Source organism: Rhinolophus sinicus, linkage group LG16, assembly GCF_036562045.2.
Source record: "Rhinolophus sinicus isolate RSC01 linkage group LG16, ASM3656204v1, whole genome shotgun sequence".
In the NCBI taxonomy this organism is placed as follows: domain Eukaryota; kingdom Metazoa; phylum Chordata; class Mammalia; order Chiroptera; family Rhinolophidae; genus Rhinolophus; species Rhinolophus sinicus.
The window spans coordinates 17,884,653-17,906,914 of record NC_133765.1 but is presented as its reverse complement, the minus strand read 5'-3'; the positions used below and the strand labels follow the sequence as shown (position 1 = coordinate 17,906,914).

At 56.0% G+C, this 22,262-nt stretch overlaps 1 protein-coding gene across 1 annotated transcript in view; it reads left to right on the top strand.

Moving 5' to 3' along the window:
• The window catches only part of BCR (BCR activator of RhoGEF and GTPase), a 117,249-nt gene that overhangs the window by 71,461 nt on the left and 23,526 nt on the right, over nt 1–22,262 (top strand). The window contains exons 5-14 of the mRNA XM_074321712.1: nt 2,612–2,719; nt 5,638–5,698; nt 6,901–6,953; nt 8,656–8,796; nt 14,949–15,070; nt 16,170–16,338; nt 17,538–17,657; nt 18,508–18,583; nt 20,087–20,191; nt 21,322–21,396. Coding sequence (XP_074177813.1) covers nt 2,612–2,719; nt 5,638–5,698; nt 6,901–6,953; nt 8,656–8,796; nt 14,949–15,070; nt 16,170–16,338; nt 17,538–17,657; nt 18,508–18,583; nt 20,087–20,191; nt 21,322–21,396 — 1,030 coding nt within the window. The remainder of the gene's footprint in view (nt 1–2,611; nt 2,720–5,637; nt 5,699–6,900; nt 6,954–8,655; nt 8,797–14,948; nt 15,071–16,169; nt 16,339–17,537; nt 17,658–18,507; nt 18,584–20,086; nt 20,192–21,321; nt 21,397–22,262) is intronic.

Genomic DNA, 22,262 nt, shown 5'->3' with positions numbered 1-22,262 from the left:
AAAACTTGCCAGAATAGTAGCAGAACTCCTGTGCCAGATACACCGGTTGTAGCATTTTACCCCATTTGCTTTATCTTTCTCTTTCTCTCTCTATTATTCATTCATGCACATGCACACGCACTGAATAGTCTGAGAATAAATTGCAGATACCTGCCCTTTCACCCCTAAATGCCTCGTTGTATATTTGCTGAGAACAGGGACGTGCTCTTCTGTAACCCACAGTATAGTCTTCAAGTGGAGAAATTCCACACTGATACGATATTGTTACTTAATGTGCGTTCCATGTGCAGATTTCTCCCAAGTTAGCCATCGTGTTCTTTATAGCCGTTTTCATTCTCTGATTCAGGATCCAATCCAGGGTCACACGATGTATCCTTGATTGTCATGTCGCTTTAGTTTCCATCTGTCTGTACCAGTTCCTTGGCCTTTGCTTGTCTTCTATGACCTGGAGATTTTTTTTTCAAGGGTACAGGCCAGGTTGGATGTGTCTGATGTTTCCTCAGGAATAGATTCAGGTTCTGCGTTAATGGCAGGAAAACAAAAACCCACAGCAGTGATGCTGTGTCCTTCTCGGTGTGTCATATCTGGAGGCACTTGCTCTCCATTTGTCTCATTATTGATGTCGCTTGGTTTTTGATTAGCAAAAAAAATGTGTGAATGAATTGCCTGGAACTTCTCACAAGCCACGGGAAGAAGTGAGCCCCTTGGGAAAGGAGTTCTCTTCCCATAGACCCTGTATTAGTTGGCCTGCGCTGCCACAATCTGGGTGGCTCAAACGACAGAAATCTATTTTCTCACAGTTGCAGAGGCTGGAGGTTCAAGATCAAGGTGTCGACAGGGCTGGTTTCTTCTGAGGCTTCTGTGCTTGGCTCATAGATGACCGTGGTCTCCCCATGTCCTCACATGTGCTGCCTGTGTCCTAATCTCCTCTTCTAAGGACATCAGTCCTATTGGATTAGGACCCACACGAACGGCCTCATTTAACCTAATCGCATCCTTAGGCCCTCTCTCCGAACATAGTCACTTTCTGAGGTGCTGGGGGGGGGCAAGGCTTCAGCACATGAATTTTGAGGGGATGAAATTCAGTAGTAACATTTCCTTAGGATTTGGCTGAACCCGTCACCTTTTCAGAGAAGCCGCTCTGACTACATTATCTAAAGTGGCCCCATCACCCTCAACCCCACCCTGCTCTCCGCCATCTGCCGTATTACGCGTTTGCTCACTTATTTATTTATCTCCTGCTACCCGGCCGCACTGTGTCGGAGTGATCCCAGGCTGGCAGCCGTGCCTAACGCAGGGCCTTGGTCTCTGTGGGAGGTGCTCGCTGACTAGCGAATGAGGGAGAGAAGGAAGGGCTGTGGCCTGACCGTGGTACCAGTGGAGAAGCACCTGGTGTTGGGGATGGGGTGTCAGCATGGTGGGGCCTGGGCAGGGCCTCCTCTAGCTGATGCTGTTCCTTGTGGTCCCCAGGCCTCGTGCACCCCCAGGCCCCCCCGTGCAGCCGCCACAGGCAGTGGGGCCAGAGGACCACACAGCGCCAAGGGCTCCTCGCTTACCCAGCATCTGGGATTGTTATCTGAAGAAACATAAAATTCAATATAAATGCAACTGTGTATGGAAGTAAAATCTAGGTTCTACACAGAACAAACGCCAGGATCCATAAAAGCCTTAGGCTTCCAGCTCCTGGTTGGCTGCAGGGGGAGGCCTGGCCAGCAGTTCATGGGGTCTGCCCTGACCTTCCCCAGGCCTGGGTTTGCTGGTGCACGATGAGGGCTGGATTCCCCCAGCTGCCTCCACAGGTGACTTGGGGCCCAGGGATGTTGGTAGCTGCACACATACTCCTCCCCGTGGACGTTGTTGGTCAACTGAGTGTCTGAGCAGGAGGCTATGTGAGCAGACCCTCTGTTAATTAATGCCTTTGGTTGCACGAAGGACAAACAAAATGCCCATTGCCTTACAGCTGGCAGCAGCAGGTCTCCCACCTGCCAGGTGTGCAGGTTGACACCTGCGCCCCCTTGCCGGTCTGGGTGGGGCTCACGTCAGGGCAGCAGGAGCCCTTGTTCTCCAAGGCAGCTAGAGTGCGTGTTCCTTATGTATCTGACAGAATCAGCTGTGGGGAGAGCTCCGTAGCCACCAGAGGCTGGGGGGAGAGGGGGGCAGGTACTGATCCCTTGTCCCGCCTTGGGGTCCCACAGCCAGAATGAGAAGGTGCTGCTCCATCCTGTGTAGAGATGGCTGTCTGCATTCACTGACAACCTTGAACTTTAGCTGCTGCCAGTGACACCATTTTAATGAGGGGGTGGGAGGAATAAACCACTGTGGAAGGGAACTGTTACCTTCCTGGGGCCGTGAGTCACTTCTCAACCTGTCGCTGTGGGCTCAGTGGGTGGGCTGGGGAGGCAGGTGGGAGGCACAGCACAGAACTGAGGTGTCTGCAGCTGTGCACTGTCTGCTGCACCAGGGCTTTCTCCTGAGCTTTGCACGGAAGCCCGTTTCTCAGAAAGATGGGAAGCAGGGGCATCTGCCCCGCACCTGCCTCATACCTGCCCCGCACCTGCCTCACACCTGCCCCGCACCTGCCTCACACCACTCTCTTCCCTTCTCCCTGCAGGCCAGCCAGCTGGGTGTGTATCGGGCCTTTGTGGACAACTACGGAGTTGCCATGGAAACGGCTGAGAAGTGCTGTCAGGCCAATGCTCAGTTTGCAGAAATCTCTGAGGTAGGCACCGTGCTGTAGGAAAGCTGCACCTTCCATCTCCTGTGGGCGGGCGTGGGCTGGTCGTTAGTACCCCATGGCCCCGGAGAATAAGGTGCACCGAGCCACGATGAGGGCATAAGCCGCAGCCCTGTTTCCAGGTGCCTCGGGGTTGGCACCGTAGCCCTGTGCAGGGATGCTGCTGCGAACAGACGAGGAGCAGCACTGGAGCCCGGCCTCCCCGGCGCTGGGGCCTGGTCCCCCCATACACACTCTCCCATACTGTCGTGTGTGCAACGAGGGGTGTCCACTGTTCTGTTCAGTTAACAGAGGTCTGAACGTGAGAGTCCTGAGGCCGACTTGGTGCCTTGTCACCGGAGGGCAGGTGGGAAGGCGTCCTGCTGTGTTCCTCCTCTGGCCTGCCAGCGACTGAGAGCTGAGGAAGCTGGCGTGCTAGCACAGAGGACGGGGCTCGTGTTGCTCTGCTCCATAGACCCGCGTGGGAGGAAAGCGACAGGCCCTGGAGGGCCACAACCTCACACTCTGCAGTGTTCTAGCTCAGGGGCCTAGAAAGAGCCCCTCAAATACAGAGGGGACAAGTGGCCATCGGGGCTGGTGGCCACTCCAAGACCAGAGCCCACAGCATCTCTCCCCACCCTTCCCCATTCTGTTTCTGCCCCCATGACAACTGGGTGACATTTTCCTCTTTCTGGGCCTGTAATCTCTGACTTCTCAGAGCTCTGACTTGCCTTCCTCCACCAAACAAGGATTCTGGGTGGAAAAACCTCTGTGTGAGAAAAGCAGCCTTAAAAAGAGAAATGGAACTTAGAACTAGGGAGTCAGGACTCTTGCTGGGAGATAGTCACACCCCAACTATCATACCTGGCTTTTTTCCAGGGGCTTTGTGCCATTTTATAGTTTATCATGGGAGGTGAGGTGTCGTGGGTCCTGGCACTTCCCATCTCCTGTGGTGATGACACATGCTACATGTTCCTCCAGAGCCGTGGGGTGCCCCACTCCCCACCGGTGCTGCTGCTAACGGGCTGCGTGTAACCAGCGCTCCAGACTGGCTCCAGACTTGCCTCCCCAGCTGCCTTGCTTCACCTGGCACATTCAATCCATTTCTTTCCTTAACTCATTCAATTAGCAACCCTCAAATCCCTAACAGCTGGAATGTTGGCACAGAATCCTGACTGACCTTGACAAATTAGAGAATTCTCTAAGGGCAGGCTGTGGTTAAATGGGGTCAAGTTCAAATCCACCTGGACAGGTTTCTACAGACGAGGAAGGAAGCAGTGGTGCGATGCCCTCCCCCCCAGGGGTCATGTGGTCCCACTGACTACGCACAAGTGGGAATCTAAGCCGTGGCAGGGGTGTAGGCAGTGGGATGGCATCTCAGCGCCAGCCAACCGCCAGCTCTCTGTGAAGCTTTTACCACTGGGCAGCGTCCACTTTGGTTCTCTACCTATGTTTCAAAAAAGACCCAGAGAAATTGGAGCCACCCAGAGAGTGAAATGAAGCCAAAGTAAGTGGAAGCAGCCGGCCGAGGAGAGCTCTTGGGAGGGGGCAATGGGGAGGGGGCTGTCAGGGCGTGGGGACTGGGTAATTGCCTCTGAGGACTGGAATGGGTGGAGCAGTGTCCTTTATCTTCTCTCGGGACCAGACCCGTGAAACGGGTGTGTGGCAGCGTCCAGTTAGATCAGAGTTGCCTGAGCTGGGTTCAGTGGAGCGCTAGCTCCCCAGACGATAGGTAATAGGAGTGATGAGAAAAGGTCTTCTGGAATCAAGTAAGTTTGGGAAATGCGGGGTTAAACCACATTCTTAAGGACGTCCCAGTACTCACGTGCATTGCGTTGTCCAGGGGCACGTGGCACGTTGCCTGCTTCCCAGGCTCACGTGAGCACAGCACCTGATTTCTGCCATCTCAGGTTTTGCTCTCATGCCTCCTCACACCCTTTGGCAGCTGCTGAGGCAGACGTATGGAAGAATAATCACTGTGAGGAGCATGGAAGTCTCAGGAAAGGCACCAAACTGCATTGTGGAGTTTGGCCCCAGTGAGCTTAAAAACACCATCCTTTTTAGTCTTGAGAGGTTTCTGGCCAAGAGGTTTGGAAAGCAATCTCTGAGCCTCTTCCTGTCCCCGCGCTGTTGTTTTGTTCAGAAACCTAGTACTGGGAGTAACCACAGCTGCTTTCCAGAGACGATTTTAGGCACACAGGGATCTTTTATCCTCATGTCCCTGGGTACCTTGGACCAAGTCAGTGATGCTTTTGACGCAGTTGTGTCAAATATGACCTACCCGCTAAAAAAGCACTGCTCTCCTCCCAGGAATTTTGGCACCTCATTTGTTAGCAAGTACGTTTGCTAAGTTGGGAAAGGGTGAGGTGGACATAGAGATGGAATCTAGTGTGGGTCTCAGGGGAGCCCCTGCCATCTCCAAAGGTGAATGTGCTCCTTGGACCCAGCAGGCCCTGCACGCTATTCAATTGCTCCAAGAGGAAGGGCACTGCGGTTTGCCTCAGTTGACAGGATTCTCTATGTCAGAGATTCTCACCAGGGGTGATTTTCCCCAGGAGACACTTAGCAATGCCTGCAGACATTTTTGATTGTCACAACAGGAGGAAGGGGTGCTACTGCACCCATAGGTAGAGGTCAGGGATGCTGCTCAACACCCCACAGTGCACAGGACAGCCCCCCAAAATAAGAGAATTTCCAGCCCGAAATCTCATTGGTGCCAAGATTGAGAAACTGTCCCAGGTGAACCACAGCTCGTCCTGTTTTTCATGCTATAGCCCAGGACTCACCCCCAAGGCTTGTCATCTGGGGGTTCTTTACATGAGAATCGGGTGAGATTTCTGCTGAAGGTTGCTGACCGTGGAACTTTTTGCCGCATCAAAGCTCCTTTAGTTGTCCCGTGTGAAAATGTGCTTTTTTCTTTGCAGAACCTGAGAGCCAGAAGCAACAAGGATGCGAAGGACCAGACTACCAAGAACTCTTTGGAAAGTAAGTTCTCTGTGCTGAGGCCTCTTCATGCCCCCGTGAGAGTGGCTCTGCAAGCAGATGACGCACATGCTGGAAAAGCAAACACACACCCCGCAGGGTCGCCCTCTGGCATCTTTGCTGCTCCAGACTTCCAATAATGATAGCAGGGGCAAGGAAAGAGCAGTGCTGGGTGTGGCAGGGTGGGAAGGGTGCCGTCAGGACCAGTTTGCCACCAATAGTCACAACCAGGAAGCATGGGAGATGTTAGGGAACTCACACAAACCAGCCACTGTGGGGCATTAAAAATGTGTCCCTAACAGCCCTGTAAGGAGGATTTTATTTTCCCTTCTTTCAGATGACAAAACAGGTTTAGGGCGAATGTAAGCCATGTAGAATGCAGGTCCCTAAGTGGCCTGGCATGGGGTGAAACAGAGCTCCTAGGCCTGTGTGCTCAGATTCCTCCTCTCTGGGTGGAAAATGGGATCAGGAACAAGAGGTCACTACTCACTTCCAGTTGTTAGGATAGTGGTAAAGTTACACTCACAGAGATTAGCGGACGTTTCTGTGGTGCCCAGAGTGTTCACCCCACGCTGAGCCTGTTTCCCCATCTGTGAAAGGGAGATAGCAACAATGCGTGTCCTACACTAGTTTTGGGAGTCACATGAGGAAATGCACCTGACATTGTGTGTCAGAACACATCTAAGCATCTGTGCCCGTGATGGGCCAGGCTCACCAAGGAAGTGGGGACCATCAAGGTTGGCTGAGGCTCCTGTGCTGCTGGAGTCCAAGTATCCAAAAACACCTGTAAAGCAAAGAGCTATGTTAACACCTGAGTCGGTTTCTGCTCTTCTCATAATCAGGCCTCCAAACTGTGTAGGAGCAGCTGAGGGTCTGCTCCTGGGGAACCCTCTGAGCTGGAGAGCGGGTCTCCCTCCCATCCTCACCAGGGTGCTGGCAGGCTCCCCAACTCCAGGGGTGGGCATCACTGAGACAGCCGTGTAGACTTGGGTTCTGCCCAGCAGCCCTAGATTGGGCATTTAATGTCACAGACTAAGAGCTCAAAGCATGTACTCTGGCTTTCAGGTGGTCAAGGTTTGCCCTTGTCATTGGGGAGGTAGGGCTGTTTCATCTAGACCAATCCCTTATAACGAAGATGGATTGGTGGGTGGTCTGAGTCTGCTGTCTCCACGTGTGGCCATCTCATGCTGCCTGTCTCTTTGCAGCCCTGCTCTACAAGCCTGTGGACCGGGTGACGCGCAGCACGCTGGTCCTACATGTGAGTCACTACCCCCTGGGACTTCTCACCCTGGGGCTCTTGGCATCTGCTGTCCTAGGGCTGACACTAGGTCAGTTTTGCCCACCTCCCTCCCTTTTTCTGCTACGTGCCTTTATCGAAGATGCAGAAATGACGTACCCTTGCGTCCAGGGGCTCACAGAGGGATGGAGCGGGGCACGGAGCAGGCGCTCCAGGTGTCCTGGGTGCTCTTGTAGGAGTGCGGTCAGGGAGGGAGTGTCCCATCCCACATGGAAAGGGCTTTGTGGTCACATCGAGTGACCTGGGCCTCCAAGGTGGTTGGAGTAGGAGTGTGGACAGTGGGTGCATTCCAGGGCCTTAGGGATGACCGCTGCCTCCCAGCCTGGGGACAGGGTGCATGGGGGAAGTCCTGCCTCTGTAGGGCTGCTCCTGATGGCAGTGGGGCGTCACTTGAAAGGGTTCTTAATACTGAGAAACAAAACCAGAGAAAAATGGCCCCTAGCCCTACTGCCCAGGTGACTCTGTTTTCATGTCTTTAGAGTAAGTTGTACATGTGTTGTTTTGTTTTTTAAATTACAACCAAGTCTCAAAAGTGTGTGAAGTTTCCATTTCCTTTCCCACTTCCTCCCCACAAAGAAGCCACCACCACAAAAAGCTGTCGGCACTTTCTGCATGTGCCGACTCGTGTGAACATCTGTTTTAATTACACAGAGATGCTGTACATATTATTTCACACTTTGCTCTTTTTCCCCTTAGTATTATGTCGTGGGGATTGTCCCACTTTGGCGCAAACAGCTCTGCCTTAATTCTTTTTTAAGCCCTGTAACATTCCATCAAATGGATATTTCATCATTTCTTACCATCCTCTGATTACGGGTTATTGGACAGAGGGAGATGAAATGAGGTTTGGAAGGTTCTAGCAGGTGGCCGGTCGGAGTCTCAGAGACCCTGTATTCTGTCCCCTCACTGTGCTTAGCCCAGACCTGCACAGCTAAGCACCTTGATAGGGAGAAGCCAGCGCTGCCTGGGAGTGGAGTGGGGCTGGCCTGGGACCACCTGCACACAAGCCTTCCTCCGTGCTGTGTCCAGTTATCCAGATTCTCTTTGCACGTAGGATTTGGAAGCTAGGAGGATTTTGTTTCTCTGAACCAGGGAGCTGTTGACCTTGAGTACAAATCGTGTGCGCTCCTAGTGGAGAAATAGTTAGTACTCCCATCTGAATTCTTAGGTTCTTATCTAAAAGAGGAGGAGCTGGGGAGGCTGACGGTTTTCTCTGACCTTGCACTGACCAGTGGTCCTGGACCAAGACCGATTCTGCCCCCTAGGGGACATGCTGCAATGTCTGGAGACTGCAGATGAGGAGGTGCTACTGGCATCTAGTGGATAGAGGCCAGGGGTGCTGCTAACATCCTACAGTGCACAGGCTAGCCCCCCAACAAAGAATCCTGTGGCCCAAAATGCCACCAGTGCCAAGGTGGAGACAGGGCTCCCTCTTGGCAGCCCCTCTTGGCAGTGTGCAAGCAGCCTGGGTTGTTTAGGCCCTGCTTCCAGAATGGTGCTCCCACAAGTGCTGTCCATGCAGCCCGGGCCCTTTGTGAGAGGTGGCAGCGATGCCTGGGGAACCGGTGGCCCTGGGTTACACCCAGTGTGTGTCTGGGGTTTGTGCACAGTGGTGGGTGCCAGGGCCTCGCTCTCTAACTTGAGTCTTCTCGCCGTGCCGCAGGACTTGCTGAAGCACACGCCCGCCAGCCACCCTGACTACCCTCTGCTGCAGGACGCCCTCCGCATCTCGCAGAACTTCCTGTCCAGCATCAACGAGGAGATCACGCCCCGCCGGCAGTCCATGACCGTGAAGAAGGGCGAGGTGAGCATGGCTGGGGGTGGTTGGGCTTGGCCCAGCGTGAGCTGGAGGACGAGGGGCCCTTCTGTGGTCCTCAGCAGACTGTCCCTGGTCAGTTCAGCCTAACCCAGGAAACGCATTGCCTTTTGGGGTCCAGGACCTGGCGGGGTAAACCCAGTCCTTTGTGCAGGGCGCAGGAGTGGAGTTTCAGGGGTACGTGCCTCACTCAGCTGCCTCTTTCTTTTCTCGTTATGGTGGGTCATGTCCAGGACACCCCTTCTTTTCTCTACACCTTGCCAGTTCAGGGTCCCCAGTGAGGAGACAGGTGAGAAGGAGGATGGCACTTCGTCTGCCTGGAACCACCTAGTTCCTCCTAAGTGTTCTTTATTAAAGAACAGTTATCACTGGACTTAAGGAATTAAAAAGGGATGCATGTGCGGTTTGTATTTGTGATTTGAGAATGACTAGGAAAGTGGACTTGCCATCTTCAGCCAGGAAGGTTCTCCTTCCCCTCCTCCCTCCCTCCCTGGCAGCCACACCTGGTCTTCGTGTCCCTGCACGTCATCGATAAGAAGGTAAAGAACGGAGGGGCTCAGAACACACTGACCTGACCTGCCTGGTCACCTCCGCCCGTGTTGCCTCCACCCCTTCCTGGGAGGAGCCCAGCATGGTACCAGGCAGGTGCTGTCCAGGGCAAATAACATGTAGTGAGACGGCAGAGGTGTGCCAGTGGGGCGCCAGCATCCATCGCGAGCATCCTTTGTCAGAAGCAATACTAAGGCAAGGGGAGCTGACTTGTGGCCTCTGGGGTCTCATGCAGGGACAGGAGCCACCTAGCCCAGTCATGGCAAGGGCTGGCAGTGAACTTGACTAGCTGCTGCTGAGAGACACTTCCTCCTCTTTCTTGTGGTTTGTATGCCAGGTGTTTGATGCCAGGGGCTGACCTGCCCAACACCCAGGTTTTTTTTTCCTCCCCCCACCCCGGGCTGCTGGGCAGGGTGCTCTCGGCCCCATCTTCCCCACACCTCTTTGGGAAGTGGTTCTCTGTGTGCTTAGTGGGAAGCTCCCGTGTGCCCAGAGTCCCATCAGGCTTGACTGCGAGTGGTGGCTTGGTCAGCCTGTCTCCTGGTCAGCCTGGCCCAGGAAGGGCTGTGGGGGGAGAGCTGTTCTCTCCACTCCACTCTCTGGTCCCAAGAGCCGGGCCAACATGGGGATCTGATCCCAGCATTGCTGCAGACTCACCCATTGGGTGGCCTGGAACGTGTGCTCCCCCTCCCTGGCCTTTCCAATGGGAGAGAGGAACGGTGCTTCTGAGTTCTCATGATGACTCTGTGAGGTCAGAAGTGTTCTCCCATCTTACAGGGGAGGAAACTGCGGCTCAGGTTGAATGACTTGCCCACGGTCACACAGCCACTAAGTAGCTAAGGCGGGATGTGAGGTCCGATGTCCCTTGGCACCTGTGTGCATCACACACCTCGGGAGGTGTTACCATTTATGATAGTCCCCTTCCCCTGCCTCTGAACCCATAGGACTGTCCACCCCTCCTCTGATTCCTGCATAGAGAGCTCCCTGGCAGGGGGTGGCCTCAAGGAGGAGGATGTGCCCCTTTTGGCTCAGCACTACCCCAGTCTTAGGCGCTGAGTGGGGCCCCATTCCTTGCTTCTCCTGCTGGGAGCATGTTGGCAGGGGTGGGGGGGCTCCATTCCTAGTTCCTCTGGTAGTTTTCTAGGGAGAGGGAAGGTGCCTCCATCAGCCTAGACATTTGGAGGTGTCCTGTAGTCACTGCTGGCCTCCTGGAAGGTGGCTTATCTCCCCCTGCTCAGCTTACCGTATTTTCCCGAAAATAAGACCTAGCCGGACAATCAGCTCTAATGCGACTTTTGGAGCAAAAATTAATATAAGACCTGGTATTATATTATATTATATATTGTATTATATTATACCTTGTCTTATATTACATTATGTAAGACCGGGTCTTATTGTAAAATAAGACCGGGTCTTATATTAATTTTTGCTCCAAAAACCGCATTAGAGCTGATTGTCCGGCTAGGTCTTACTTTCAGGAAAACATGGTAGGTAAGTCAGGTCTCTGGAGAGGCCCAGCTGAGCTCCAAGCAAGGCCAACTGCCCCAGCCCCACCCCCTACACACACGCACACACACACGCACACACACTGTGTCTCCTGTAATCTCTTCATCCTTTTTTGCCGACACCAGTAGCGCCGGGGCTCTGCTGTTCGAGGCAGCATTACACGTGGCTGCCTAACATTGAACTGTAGCCGACGGATGCGCTCACCCTACTCAGATGCCCTCCTCAGCCTCCTGGGAACCTGTCAGGACTGAGGGATCCTGCTGGCACATGTTTCTCCCAGGCCCACGTCCTGTGGGCTATGGGTGGGTGCTCATGCATTTAGCCGAATTCATTAGCCACACTCAGCCAGCTCTCCTGGGGTGCAGTCCTTGCTCCAGAGCACAGAAGGGGCCGGGCCACTGGCCTCCTCCAGAGCCAGAATGTGCCAAACCCAGCCCATGCTTGGAGCAAAGCCAGGCCCACCCTCATCTGGCAGCCGATGCCTCCACCATGGTCCTCACCTCAGCCCTCTTCCTTCTTCTCCTCTCCACACCCACCTGGGCCTTTCTTGGAGACTCTTCCCGATCCCACCTGGCAGGCCCTGCTGATTTGTTTCTCATCAAACTCATTTCTGTACCTGAGGAACTTTCCTGCCCCTCCCCCACACTTCCGGAACTGTGGTCCCGGCTTCCCTGTGTGTGTACCTTGGTCTGCTCAGGCTGCCCTAACAAAATGCCGTCGACATGGGAACATAAGCAACAGGCCTTCATTTCTCACAGTTCTGGAGCCTGCAAGCCCAAGATGAGCGTGCCAGCGTGCTCAGGGTCCGGTGAGGGCCTGACTCTTGGTTTGCAGACGGCCACCTTTTCACTGTTCACGTGGTCTGTTCTCACCGCATGTACATGGAGAAAGATCTCTTTCCTCCTTTTCTTATGAGGGTATTAATCCCATTATGGGGTCCCACCCTCACAACCTCATGTAAGCCTAATCGCCCCCCAAAGGCCCCGTTTCCAGATGCCATCATACTGGGGATTAGGGCTTTAACATATCACTTAGCATAGGGACACAAACCTTCAGCCCCTAATAGGGCGTCACGGGGCTGTGACCCAGGTGTGGCCCGAGCCCTACCCCTGCCTGTGTCCCCTAGAGGAACTGACAGATGGGCTGGACAGGAATTTGGTGCAGGTTCTGAGGACCCGGGAACAGGGCTGGTGAGCATGTCTGAGCGGGATGTCCCCTGGTCAGACACAGGCCTCCGGCTCTACATTGGTCCCGTAGGGGCTGGCAGGGTGTCTCACAGGAGCCCAGATTCCAAAGAGGAGGCCCAAGAGAAGGCCAGAGGGTCCAGCAGCCTCTCCGGACACCTCACTCAGAGGGCAGAGCAGACCCTTTTAAGGCCTCGCACAGACTTGCTGTTGGACCCCTGTTCACTGCCTCTTCTCTGAGCCGCAGACTGGGTCAGGGTGGGACCACCAGCCTGGAGCGTCTGCCCAGGCCTGGGAAGTCCTCGTCCCGCTGGACTGCCCCCGGGCTGGGAGGCTGGGGGGCTGGGAGGCTGGGGGGCGGGGAGGCGGGGAGGCGGGGAGGCGGGGGATGTGGGCTAGAAACAGTGTGCTGCCTAGCCCCTCTGCCAGGGTCTGGACTCCCTTCGTGGGTTTGCCACTGTTTCATTTGGGGCCCTGTTTTCCTGGGGCGAGGAGGCCCAGGGTGGGCTGGGGTTTAGCAGCAAGGCTTGGCTCCTCCTCGGGAGGGAGTGCAGCTGTGACATGACCGGGGACGCTGTGACGTGTACTTGCTCATGGGCTCCTCCCACAGCCCTCAGAGACAGAACGAGGCTCAGACCAGGGCACCACGGACAGTGGGGCTGACTGCGAGGGTCAGGCACTCATGGCTTTGAGGCTTCTTAGAAATATGAGGGTTCGCACGGGCAGGGATGCGTGGGGAGGGGCCAGGTGACTGAGGACCCCCTCAGAGGCCAGAGGGGCCTGTGTGCTCCTCAGTCAGCCTGTATCCTCTCAACACAGCATGGCAGGTGTGCAGGCTGCTGCAAGTGCCAGGGTAACACTTGGTGGCCTCCTCGGTGGCACCTGCATGGGACTTCATTCACATGAACTTGTGCAGGGCAGGACCTCGCAGGGAGAGTGGGGGGGCCATCTGGGAGGTGGGGGTGGTCAGTGCCAGGACTGCCTGAACTTTTCTGACCTGCCAGCTGAGGGGACCCTGTGGAATCCACTTCTGAGCTGGTCTTAGGATGCCCTCTGCTGGTGGTGGCCAGAAGCTCAGCTCCTTCTTATGGAGAAAGGACTGCCATCTCCTCCATGTCACCATTCCTCACAGTAGGTCCCTTGGTGCCTGCCTCCTGGGCTGAAAGATCCTCTGTCGTGTCCCTGCCGAGCACCTCAGTGTCCCAGGACTCTCCCAGCCTGCCCCTGACATAGCCAGCAGCCCTGTCAGTCTGGCATCTCCAATGCTACATGGACGTTTCTCTAGGTGCCCACACTTTCTGGCTTCCCATGGGTGCACTGCCAGGCATGCCGTCTACCCACAGCAGGCGGGGTGAGGGTGAGTGACAATGAGTCATGGCCTTGGCATGCTGGCAGCCTTCCTTCCCTTCCACTCATGGTCTCGAAGGCACCAGCAGCTCGCATTTAAGTCATCAGCTTTCCTGAGGCAGGGACTGGCTGGCCACTGTGAGCTGAGCTGTGTGAGACAGACAGTGATGAGTGGCTTCTGTGCCCGGGCGTGTGAAGGGTCCTGGCCCAGGCACATGGACCTGCTGAGGACCCTGTGGGGATGGGGACAAGTGCCTCCTGCTGGGGAGATGCCATGGATCTTCACGTACTCTCATGAGTGTGCAGACCTGCTGGACCCTTTTTCCAGCCGTCACAACAAAGGGTGGGAGTTGCCTTCTCTGGGGTTTCTCCCCTGACGGCAGGTGCGCCTGGTGCCCAGTAAGCACCTGATCTCTCTCCCCTGGGCTCATGGGCTCCCAAGGGCAGAGGCTGCTACATGTTGCCACTCGCTCACTGTGCTGCCTGGGTGGGTGATGGAGCTTTCTGAGGCTCAGGTTTCTCATCTGTAAAATGGGCATGAGGTCCTACCCACAGGGTGTGGTGGTGGGGATCACATCTGATGATCAGGCCACGTGTTTGCACAGCACACCGGAACGTGCATAGGGAGGGCCAGCCATGTTGGCCTCTCCTGCTGGCCCTGTGTCCTCAGCCTGGCACAGCACTAAGCCGGAGGAGGGGCTTAGTGTGATGAGTGAATTACCAACTTGCCTTCATGTGCCCCTTCAGCAACCCCTGGAGCTGTGTGAGCCAGTGGGATTGTCCCTTGTCTTTCAGATGAAGTACCGAGCTGCAGAGGCACAGGGCTTGCTGGAGGCTTGTGCCTCTAGTTCTGCTGCTTGTTCAATGTCTGGGAAGGCTTCCTTGGGGGCAGCTGGTCGGCCCGAGCTGCCCGCCTCAGGCTCTAGGTGTCCAGGCAGGCATCAGAGATGTAACTCCTATGTAGGCACTGATTCTGGAGGACTAGGATGTGGGTCCCAGCTGTGGGTCCCTCGCCCAGCTTCCTGCTGCCCTCAGAACCAGACCTGGCCCTTAGGGTGACCACTGGGCTGCCCCCTCTCAGAGCACACTGAGCCCACTTCCTCCCCACTCACCAGGCTGCCCCATCCACTCCCAAGTGCCACGCTCTTCCTACCACAGGCCTGCACCATGATGGTCCCTTTGTGGGAGTGCCCCCTCCTTCACACAGCTGGCCTTTTGCCCCTTCTAGGTGTCCACTTGCTATCCCCGAGAGGCACAGGTCGCCCTGCGTAGAGGGGTCTGCCACCGTCAGTTCACAGCAGAGTTGGCTATAACACGCTCTCCCCGGCCTCTAGGCCAATGGCCTTTCCCTCGGCCACTCGCCCTCTTTCACTGGCTGAGCACCCAGGAGGGGCTCAGAAACTTGCGCAGAGAGGAAGTTGCATGCATGTGTGTTCACAGGCCAGTGCGATGGAGGGAACCCACTGGAAAGTGGGTCTGAGGGTTGGAGGTGGAGGCAATGAAGGCCCCCCGGGCTAGCCTGCTGCTAACCCGAGCCGCTGCCCTGCCCCACAGCACCGGCAGCTGCTGAAAGACAGCTTCATGGTGGAGCTGGTGGAGGGGGCCCGCAAGCTGCGCCACGTCTTCCTGTTCACGGACCTGCTCCTCTGCACCAAGCTCAAGAAGCAGAGCGGAGGGTGAGTGACACGCAGGCCCCCCCACGCCCGGAGGGGAGGGCTTCTGGGGGGCACAGGATTGGTTTTGTATACAGAGGAAACCCAGTTGTTGTTAGTTTGTTTTTGTTTTGTTTTTTTCTTTCAATGTGAGCCTGGAGAGGTCAGTCACTGTGTGACCAGGCGTTCTCTTTAAGGTACATTCTGTTTCCAACTGGACGTGAGGCCAGGCTCAGGGTCAAAGGTCATTATCAACACTCTGGAGACGTTCTGGGTTAGGGTCAACCAGACTATGACTTTGGGTATTAGGTTGGTGCAAAAGTAATTGCGGTTTTTGCAATTATTTTTAACCTCTTAAACCGCAATTACTTTTGCACCACCCTAATACTATTGGGGGACTGTCATGTTGTGACCCAGAAAGAGTGAGTGACAAGTCAGGGGGCTACAGGCCGTGGTGCAGGCTGGCAGATGGTGGTGGTGTGGCTACCCCTCCCGTGCCCTTGGCAGGCATTGCTAAATGATTGCTGCATTTTGTCTCCCCACACCTGGTGATAGCTTCTGCATTGTTTTCAGCGTAGGCTGCAGACCTCCCCCCAACCTCCCGGGGATCAGACCATCCAGATTGCACAGCCTGGAATGGAAGAAGGAAGGTCACACTGGGAAAGACCAGAACTGGCCAATTGCTGTGCTAAGTGGATTTAATCAGTCAACGCAGAAGAAAGCCTCAGTTTCCCCATCTGTCAAGGCAGGGGATTACACTGAGTAGTTCTGCAGTCCCTCAAACGCGACAGCTCTGGGGTGTCTGCAGTCCTGCCCTGACTCATTGGGTGGCCTTAACGTGCCCCCACGTAACGGAGCCTGTGAGCTACCACCGTCTGCGAGGCTAAGGTAGATCAGGGCTTGTCAGACCCCCTGGGGTCTGGGTCATGCGTGTGGAGTGCCCATTCCCAGGAGTCTCCGAGGCTGGTGGTCTTATGCCCGCCTGTTGCACAGACCACAAGCTGGGTTTTCAGGTTGGTAAACTGTGCATGGCCACAAAGTCAGGGCGCTCCAGCTTTTGCAAGCAGTGATATTAGCAAAGGAAGATGGTCAGTGTGTTAACATGCTCCTCCCACCCCCCCAGCAAAACCCAGCAGTACGACTGCAAATGGTACATCCCGCTCACGGATCTCAGCTTCCAGACAGTGGATGAGTCGGAGGCCGCACCCAACATCCCCCTGGTGCTGGATGAGGAGCTGGATGCCATGAAGATGAAGATCTCCCAGATCAAGAGTGACATCCAGAGAGAAAAGGTCGGGGAGAGGGGAGGCGGCTTCTGGAGCGGGAGTGGGCAGCAGCCCCGCGCACACAGGCCAGGGGGTGTGCTCTGCTGGCGTCTGACCCCACTTCTGGTCTCTGGGACCTGCTGGTCATCCTTGTCAGGCTGGGAGCTGTCTAGGACGTGGGGTGGGAGAGGTACCCAGCTGCCATGATAGGGAGAGAGTGCCCGGTCAGGGGTGTGGCCCCTCCAGGTGTCTTGGACTGTCCCAGGCAGGCCCCTGGTTGTTTCTGGAGAGGTTTAGAAGACTTTAGGAACAGTATTCTAGAATGAGCCCCACGTGTGTAGATTCAGCCCAGGCCAGAGCAGGGGCCATGCAGTGGCTATAGGCAAGGTGAGTCCCAAGAAAGTTGGGCCTTGGTCTAGGGACACTGGCTGAGGTGGGCTCAACAGGACAGGGGTCCTCCTCACTCCTCAGCCACCTGCCGGCCTGCTGCACCAGCAGATTGAGGAAAGCAGGGGGAGACCAGCATGAACACTGCGGAGTTTATTCGTCCAGATGGGCCTGTGGCCTCCGGGACGGTGTCCTGAGGCAGAGGGGAGGCCAGGGCTGCGCCTTAGGGGCTGTCAAGCCCTGCACACTGCCACTGCCACTGCTGCACTCGTGTATATTGTGCCTTTGTCTAGCAGCAGGTGGCACGGCCTCCTCCCCGGGATGGAGGGGCTTCAGGAGGGAGGCACACAGCACAGGGCAGCCAGGGTTTTCCTGACCAGGTCCTGGGGATGCATCTGGCCCTCCATCGGGGTCCTCACAAACACTCCCAGAAGCCCTGAGGCGGAAATGTGGGCGGATCTGGGAGGGGGAAGGGCCCTTGGGGTCACAATGGCCCCCTGAACATTGTCCAAGTTTGGAGAAATTGAAAGAAGGGAGGTGTGTAGAGGTCTCATTTTCTCTGCCCTCATGAGAGCAAGGACTTAATTCCTTCACGAAAGGCTGAAAAGCATATCCGGGGGTGTCTGCATTCCTTTCCTGACTGTCATTGGGTGGCCTTAACGTGCTCCCACGTAACGGAGCCTGTGAGCAACTGACTGAGACCCTGTGCCATGTTGCGCTGCCAGGTGGGGTTCCCGTCTTCTGTGGACCAAGCGTCGGGGGCAGTAGTGATGGGCCAAGTGGGAACAGGTAGCACTAGCCCCCGGGACGGAAATCTGACCGTGCAGCTCTCCCCACAGAGAGCAAACAAGGGCAGCAAGGCCATCGAGAGGCTGAAGAAGAAGCTCTCGGAGCAGGAGTCCCTGCTCCTGCTCATGTCCCCCAGCATGGCCTTCAGGGTGCATAACCGCAATGGCAAGGTCAGTGCCCCCGCAGTCGTGTTCTGTGCTGTCCCCAGGCAAACCCGCCTGCCCAGCCATGTGGCAGCTGTGGTCTCCGGCTCCAGTGTGGCCTTTTCCTCTGGAGAACATTCTAACCCCAAGAGAGGCTTGTCCCTGGTGGTCTGCACAGGCTCACAGGTCCCTCTGACTAGTGCTTTGGGCCGTAGCCCCCAAGTTGACTGGCAGCTGACTCAGCCCCCATAGCTGGGAAGGGGTTCTCCAGGGAGTCTAAAGAGGGTGGGGGGCTTGCACACTTGTGCAGACCTGGCCCTCGGTGGGGGGGGGGGGGGGCGCTGTCCAGAGACCTTTGGGCCAGAGAGGCACCTTCTCTCCTGATCCTGGCTCCTGGCACCATCTGTAGCCTGGGCCTCTCCCATGTACACATGGTGGGCAACACACCTGTCAGCCGCTGGGCTCTTTGGGAGCCTTGTCTCTGCGTCACAGCTCAGGGCTGTGGGTTGGACACAGGTGGTTGCGGCAGCATTAGCCCTCACCTCTGCAGATTCACACCTGGTAACCCTCCATGGCCCTGAGCTGTGACTTGTCACGCCCTGACCCAGGCAGTCCTGGAAGGAGGCTGGTGCCAAAGGCAGGCCTGCACGGGCCACAGGAGTGGGCCCCAAACCCGGCTGGCAGGAAGGGCCTAGAGTGCTGAAAGGGACGAGCCATGCTGTGAGCGTACCTGGCCCCCAGGCACCGGACAGCCAGAGGCACAGATGTGCCCCTGCCTTGGAGGGGTGTGCTTCAGGACTCCCCGGGGCGGTGATGGGGGACAGTGCCTTAGCTGGGACACGGATAAATGGGCTGAGTTCTCTTTCTCGCCTCCCAGAGTTACACATTCCTGATATCATCCGACTACGAGCGCGCTGAGTGGAGGGAGACCGTCCGGGAGCAGCAGAAGAAATGTAAGTGGCCTCTGCACCAAGCGCGTGTGCTTGGGAACGTCAGGGCTGGACGTCATCTCGTCCTGTGGTTTCAAACCTTTTGTTTCCTGGGCAATGGAACTCTTTAACCAAGTGAGATATCAGGTGGAGCTCTAACTTAGAAAGTGTATTGGAAAGAAGCTGTCCTGACGGCCCCCTGCCCTCCTTCCCGAGCCTCCCCCAATCCCCCGTGTACGTGCCCCCAGCTATCCTCCCACCTTTCCCCCGCCCCTAGGCCTTCCCTGAAGTCTCCTCCTGCCTTCTGGACCCCCCTACCCTGATCCCTGCCCACCCCCTGGGGCTCCCTGCTGCCTTCCCCTGGGCCTGCCACACACATAGTGTCCACCTCGTCTGCCCCCGCAAGGCCTTCCCCACACCCAAACACCACCTCATCTCCTTGGCCTCACCCAGTCCCCTCATCCCAGCCTTGGCCCCAAGGCCTTCCCCACACCCCCAGCAGCTGATGCCAAAGGGGCCACACACTGCACTGGCCCCACTCCCTTTTCCAAGCGGCCAGCACTTGACCATTCTCAGGACAAGACACTCACTCCCCTCTAGGATGGCCCCTTCTCTGGATACTTCCCTCCCATTAGCAGTTCTTTCTTCTCAGCTCTGATCTGCCCTTAGTCCTGCCTGGCAGTCTTCAGGGTGGGAAGGCAGACCCCACTCTGAGTCCTGGGGCCGCAGCTGCAGGGGGTTTCCCTCCTCCACCCCCAAGTTGTATGGTGGGATTCCTAAGCCCTCCTTGCTAAGAGATTCTCTGGTGTGCCCTGTGTGCCATTGTCCCTTGGGGGCCAGAATGAGCCACATCCCAGGTGGCCTGGTCCTCCCACAACCGTGCGCCATCTTGGTTCACGCTGCGCAGACATCGGGCTGGGCGCCTCGCACACCTGCCTGTCCTGAGCTCCCAGCCTGAGCTCCCGTCCCCCTAAGCTTGTCATTTGTGCCTGTGCTCAGCCAGATTCTCATAGTGCCCTTGCATCCGGGGATGGGGCGCCTGCAGCCCTGCCATCCATGCCCGCACCCCAGGGTTTCCTATAATAACCAGGGATCCAAACCATTTGCAGCATGGCGGCGTCTGTTTCCTATTCAGCGTTGTACCAGAAATAATCCCCTTTTCCTCATCTGATGGGGAGATAGGGGCCTGCGTTAGCAGAATAGGAGACAGAGTTGTCAGCTGTCTGTCTGGAGAGACCCCACAGGAAGATACTCCAGGCCCCTCTCTCAGAAATGCCTTGTGGCTGTGCTGAGGTAGCAGGCCAACTTCTCTGTAAGGGTTGTGCTAAGATTCCTCCTGCCCTCTGGGCCCTCCAGGGCCATGCCCCCCTCTGCCTCTTATCAGCTACTCCCCTGGGAGCAGATCACCCTGTCTTGTAGTGCCCCCTCACCAGGGTGTGCTGAGGGTTCAGTGGGGGGACATCAGAGAGTGCCCCTGGGTGTCCTGGAAGGTCTGAGGACCTGTGCAGACTGTGTTCTACCCTGCAGGTTTCAAAAGCTTCTCCCTGACGTCCGTGGAGCTACAGATGCTGACCAACTCATGTGTCAAACTTCAGACTGTCCACAGCATTCCGCTGACCATCAACAAAGAAGGTAAGCTGTCTTCCTGAGGGCTGCCAGCCCTTTCTGCTGTCAGTCTGTCCTTGGGACCATGGATTTCCATTCCGAAGGAATGTGTGTGCTGCTTAGAGCCTGCTGGCCTCTCCCAGAAGTGGAGGAGCAGTCTCTCCCCAGGAGGCCACCACCAATAGTTGAAGAAAGCGAGACTGATAATCTCCATCCTTCGTCCTGAGACACTCCTCAGACACCCTGTGCGCTAGGGCTGGTCCCACTCCCCTAGGTCTGGTCCCACTCCCCCTAGGGCTGGTCTCACTCCCCTGTCCTGCCAGCGACTTACATTTGGTTGTGCTGTGTCTTGCATTCACTATCACATACACTCATGTACACTCAGTCACACACAGAGATATGTGCTTGTATACACACACACACACACACACACACACATACCACATACACACAATCCATGTCACATGCTACCCTGCCCCCTTTTCTGTCCGTGTTACATTTAATCTCCCCCGGCCCCCCCCCATCTCCCATCTCCCCCCCAACTCCGGTTCAAGCCGTTGTTTCTCAGTCTAGTTGTGTAGGTCACAGCTCCCTGGCCCATGCTGGTGTTATGAGCCTTGTGCTCCCCCGGCTGAGGCTGTCGGTCACCAGTCATCAGTCAGACGCTCACAGCAGCTCTCGCCGGCTTCTGGCCGCTCACGCTGGCTGCTGGCTGCTCATGCTGCCTGCCGGGCACCCATGGCAGCACTCAGCAGCCCATGGCAGCTCACGCCAACTTCTGGCAGCTCACGGCAGCCCAGCTCCAGGGAGAGCCGTTGTTCACAATCTTAGCTGTAGAGGGCGCAGCTCACTGGCCCATGTGGGACTCGAACCGGTGACCTTGGCGTTAGGAGCATGCTCCAACCGCCTGAGCCACCGGGCTGACCCTGCATTTCATCTTGATCACTGGTCTGCCTGTGTTGTGACTACAACTAGATTCTAAGGCCCCAAAACAGAGGCCACCGTGGATATGTCTTTGGCCCATGACATCGCCTTGCCCCGTGCTGGGCAAATGGCAGCCACAGGGTGCCCCCTTGAGGGTTGATTGTGAAGCAGAGCCTGTCACCTGCTCCCTCTTTCAGGAGGACAGACACTCACCTCTCTGGTCTCTTGCACAGATGATGAATCTCCCGGGCTCTATGGGTTCCTGAATGTCATTGTCCACTCCGCCACCGGCTTTAAGCAGAGTTCAAGTAAGTGGCTGATCTGGAAAGGTAGGCGGCAGGGCACTGAGCCAGAAGGTGTGGGGAATCCGGGAAGTATGACCCAGCCGCTCAGCTGCTGGTGGTGGTTGATTCCCACAGACTCCCATGGGGTGTGGAGTTGTTTTCCTGGACTGTTGTTTCCCTGCCCTTTCCCAGGCCTCTCAGGTCCTGCTGGTGAGCTGACCCCTGGAGGCGGGTCTTGTCATTGCAGGGGCCTGAGTTTGCTGCAGACAGAAAATGCAGCTGAGGTTCGAAGCCAGGACCATGGGCAGCCCTACCTTGGTCCTGATCAGCGGAGTGGGTTTGGCTGCTCTGACAAGCCGAATGGAGACCCCTTTTCCTCCTTCCCCTCCAAGGGGGTGGGGTTCTCTCCCGCCTCCTGGAGCTGTGAGAGCAGTGAAGTCTGGTCACATTTTAATCAAGGTGCAGCACACATTGCACCTTTCAGCGTGGCATCGCCACACAAGGTCTCAGGGTCCCTTGTGGGAGGACAGAGAGCAGGCACTGTTCTGCTGAACTTTCCCACTGTTGCTACAAAACAAGAAATCCACAACAAGCCACAAAATAGAAAACATTTAAAGTCATGTATATGAGATAAGGGACTTGTATCCAGATTATATAGAGAACTCTTACAACTCAATACTAAAGAGACAACCCAATTAAAAAAAAAATGAGCAAAAGATTTGGGTAGACACTTCACCAAAGAAATCCAAATAGCCAATAAGCACGTGAAAAGATGCTCATTGTCTTAAGGAAATGTAAATGAAAACCGCAGTGAGCTACCACTTTATTCCCACTGGCAGGGGGATAATCAAAAAGATAAACAGTGTTGGCAGGGATGTGGAGAAATTGGA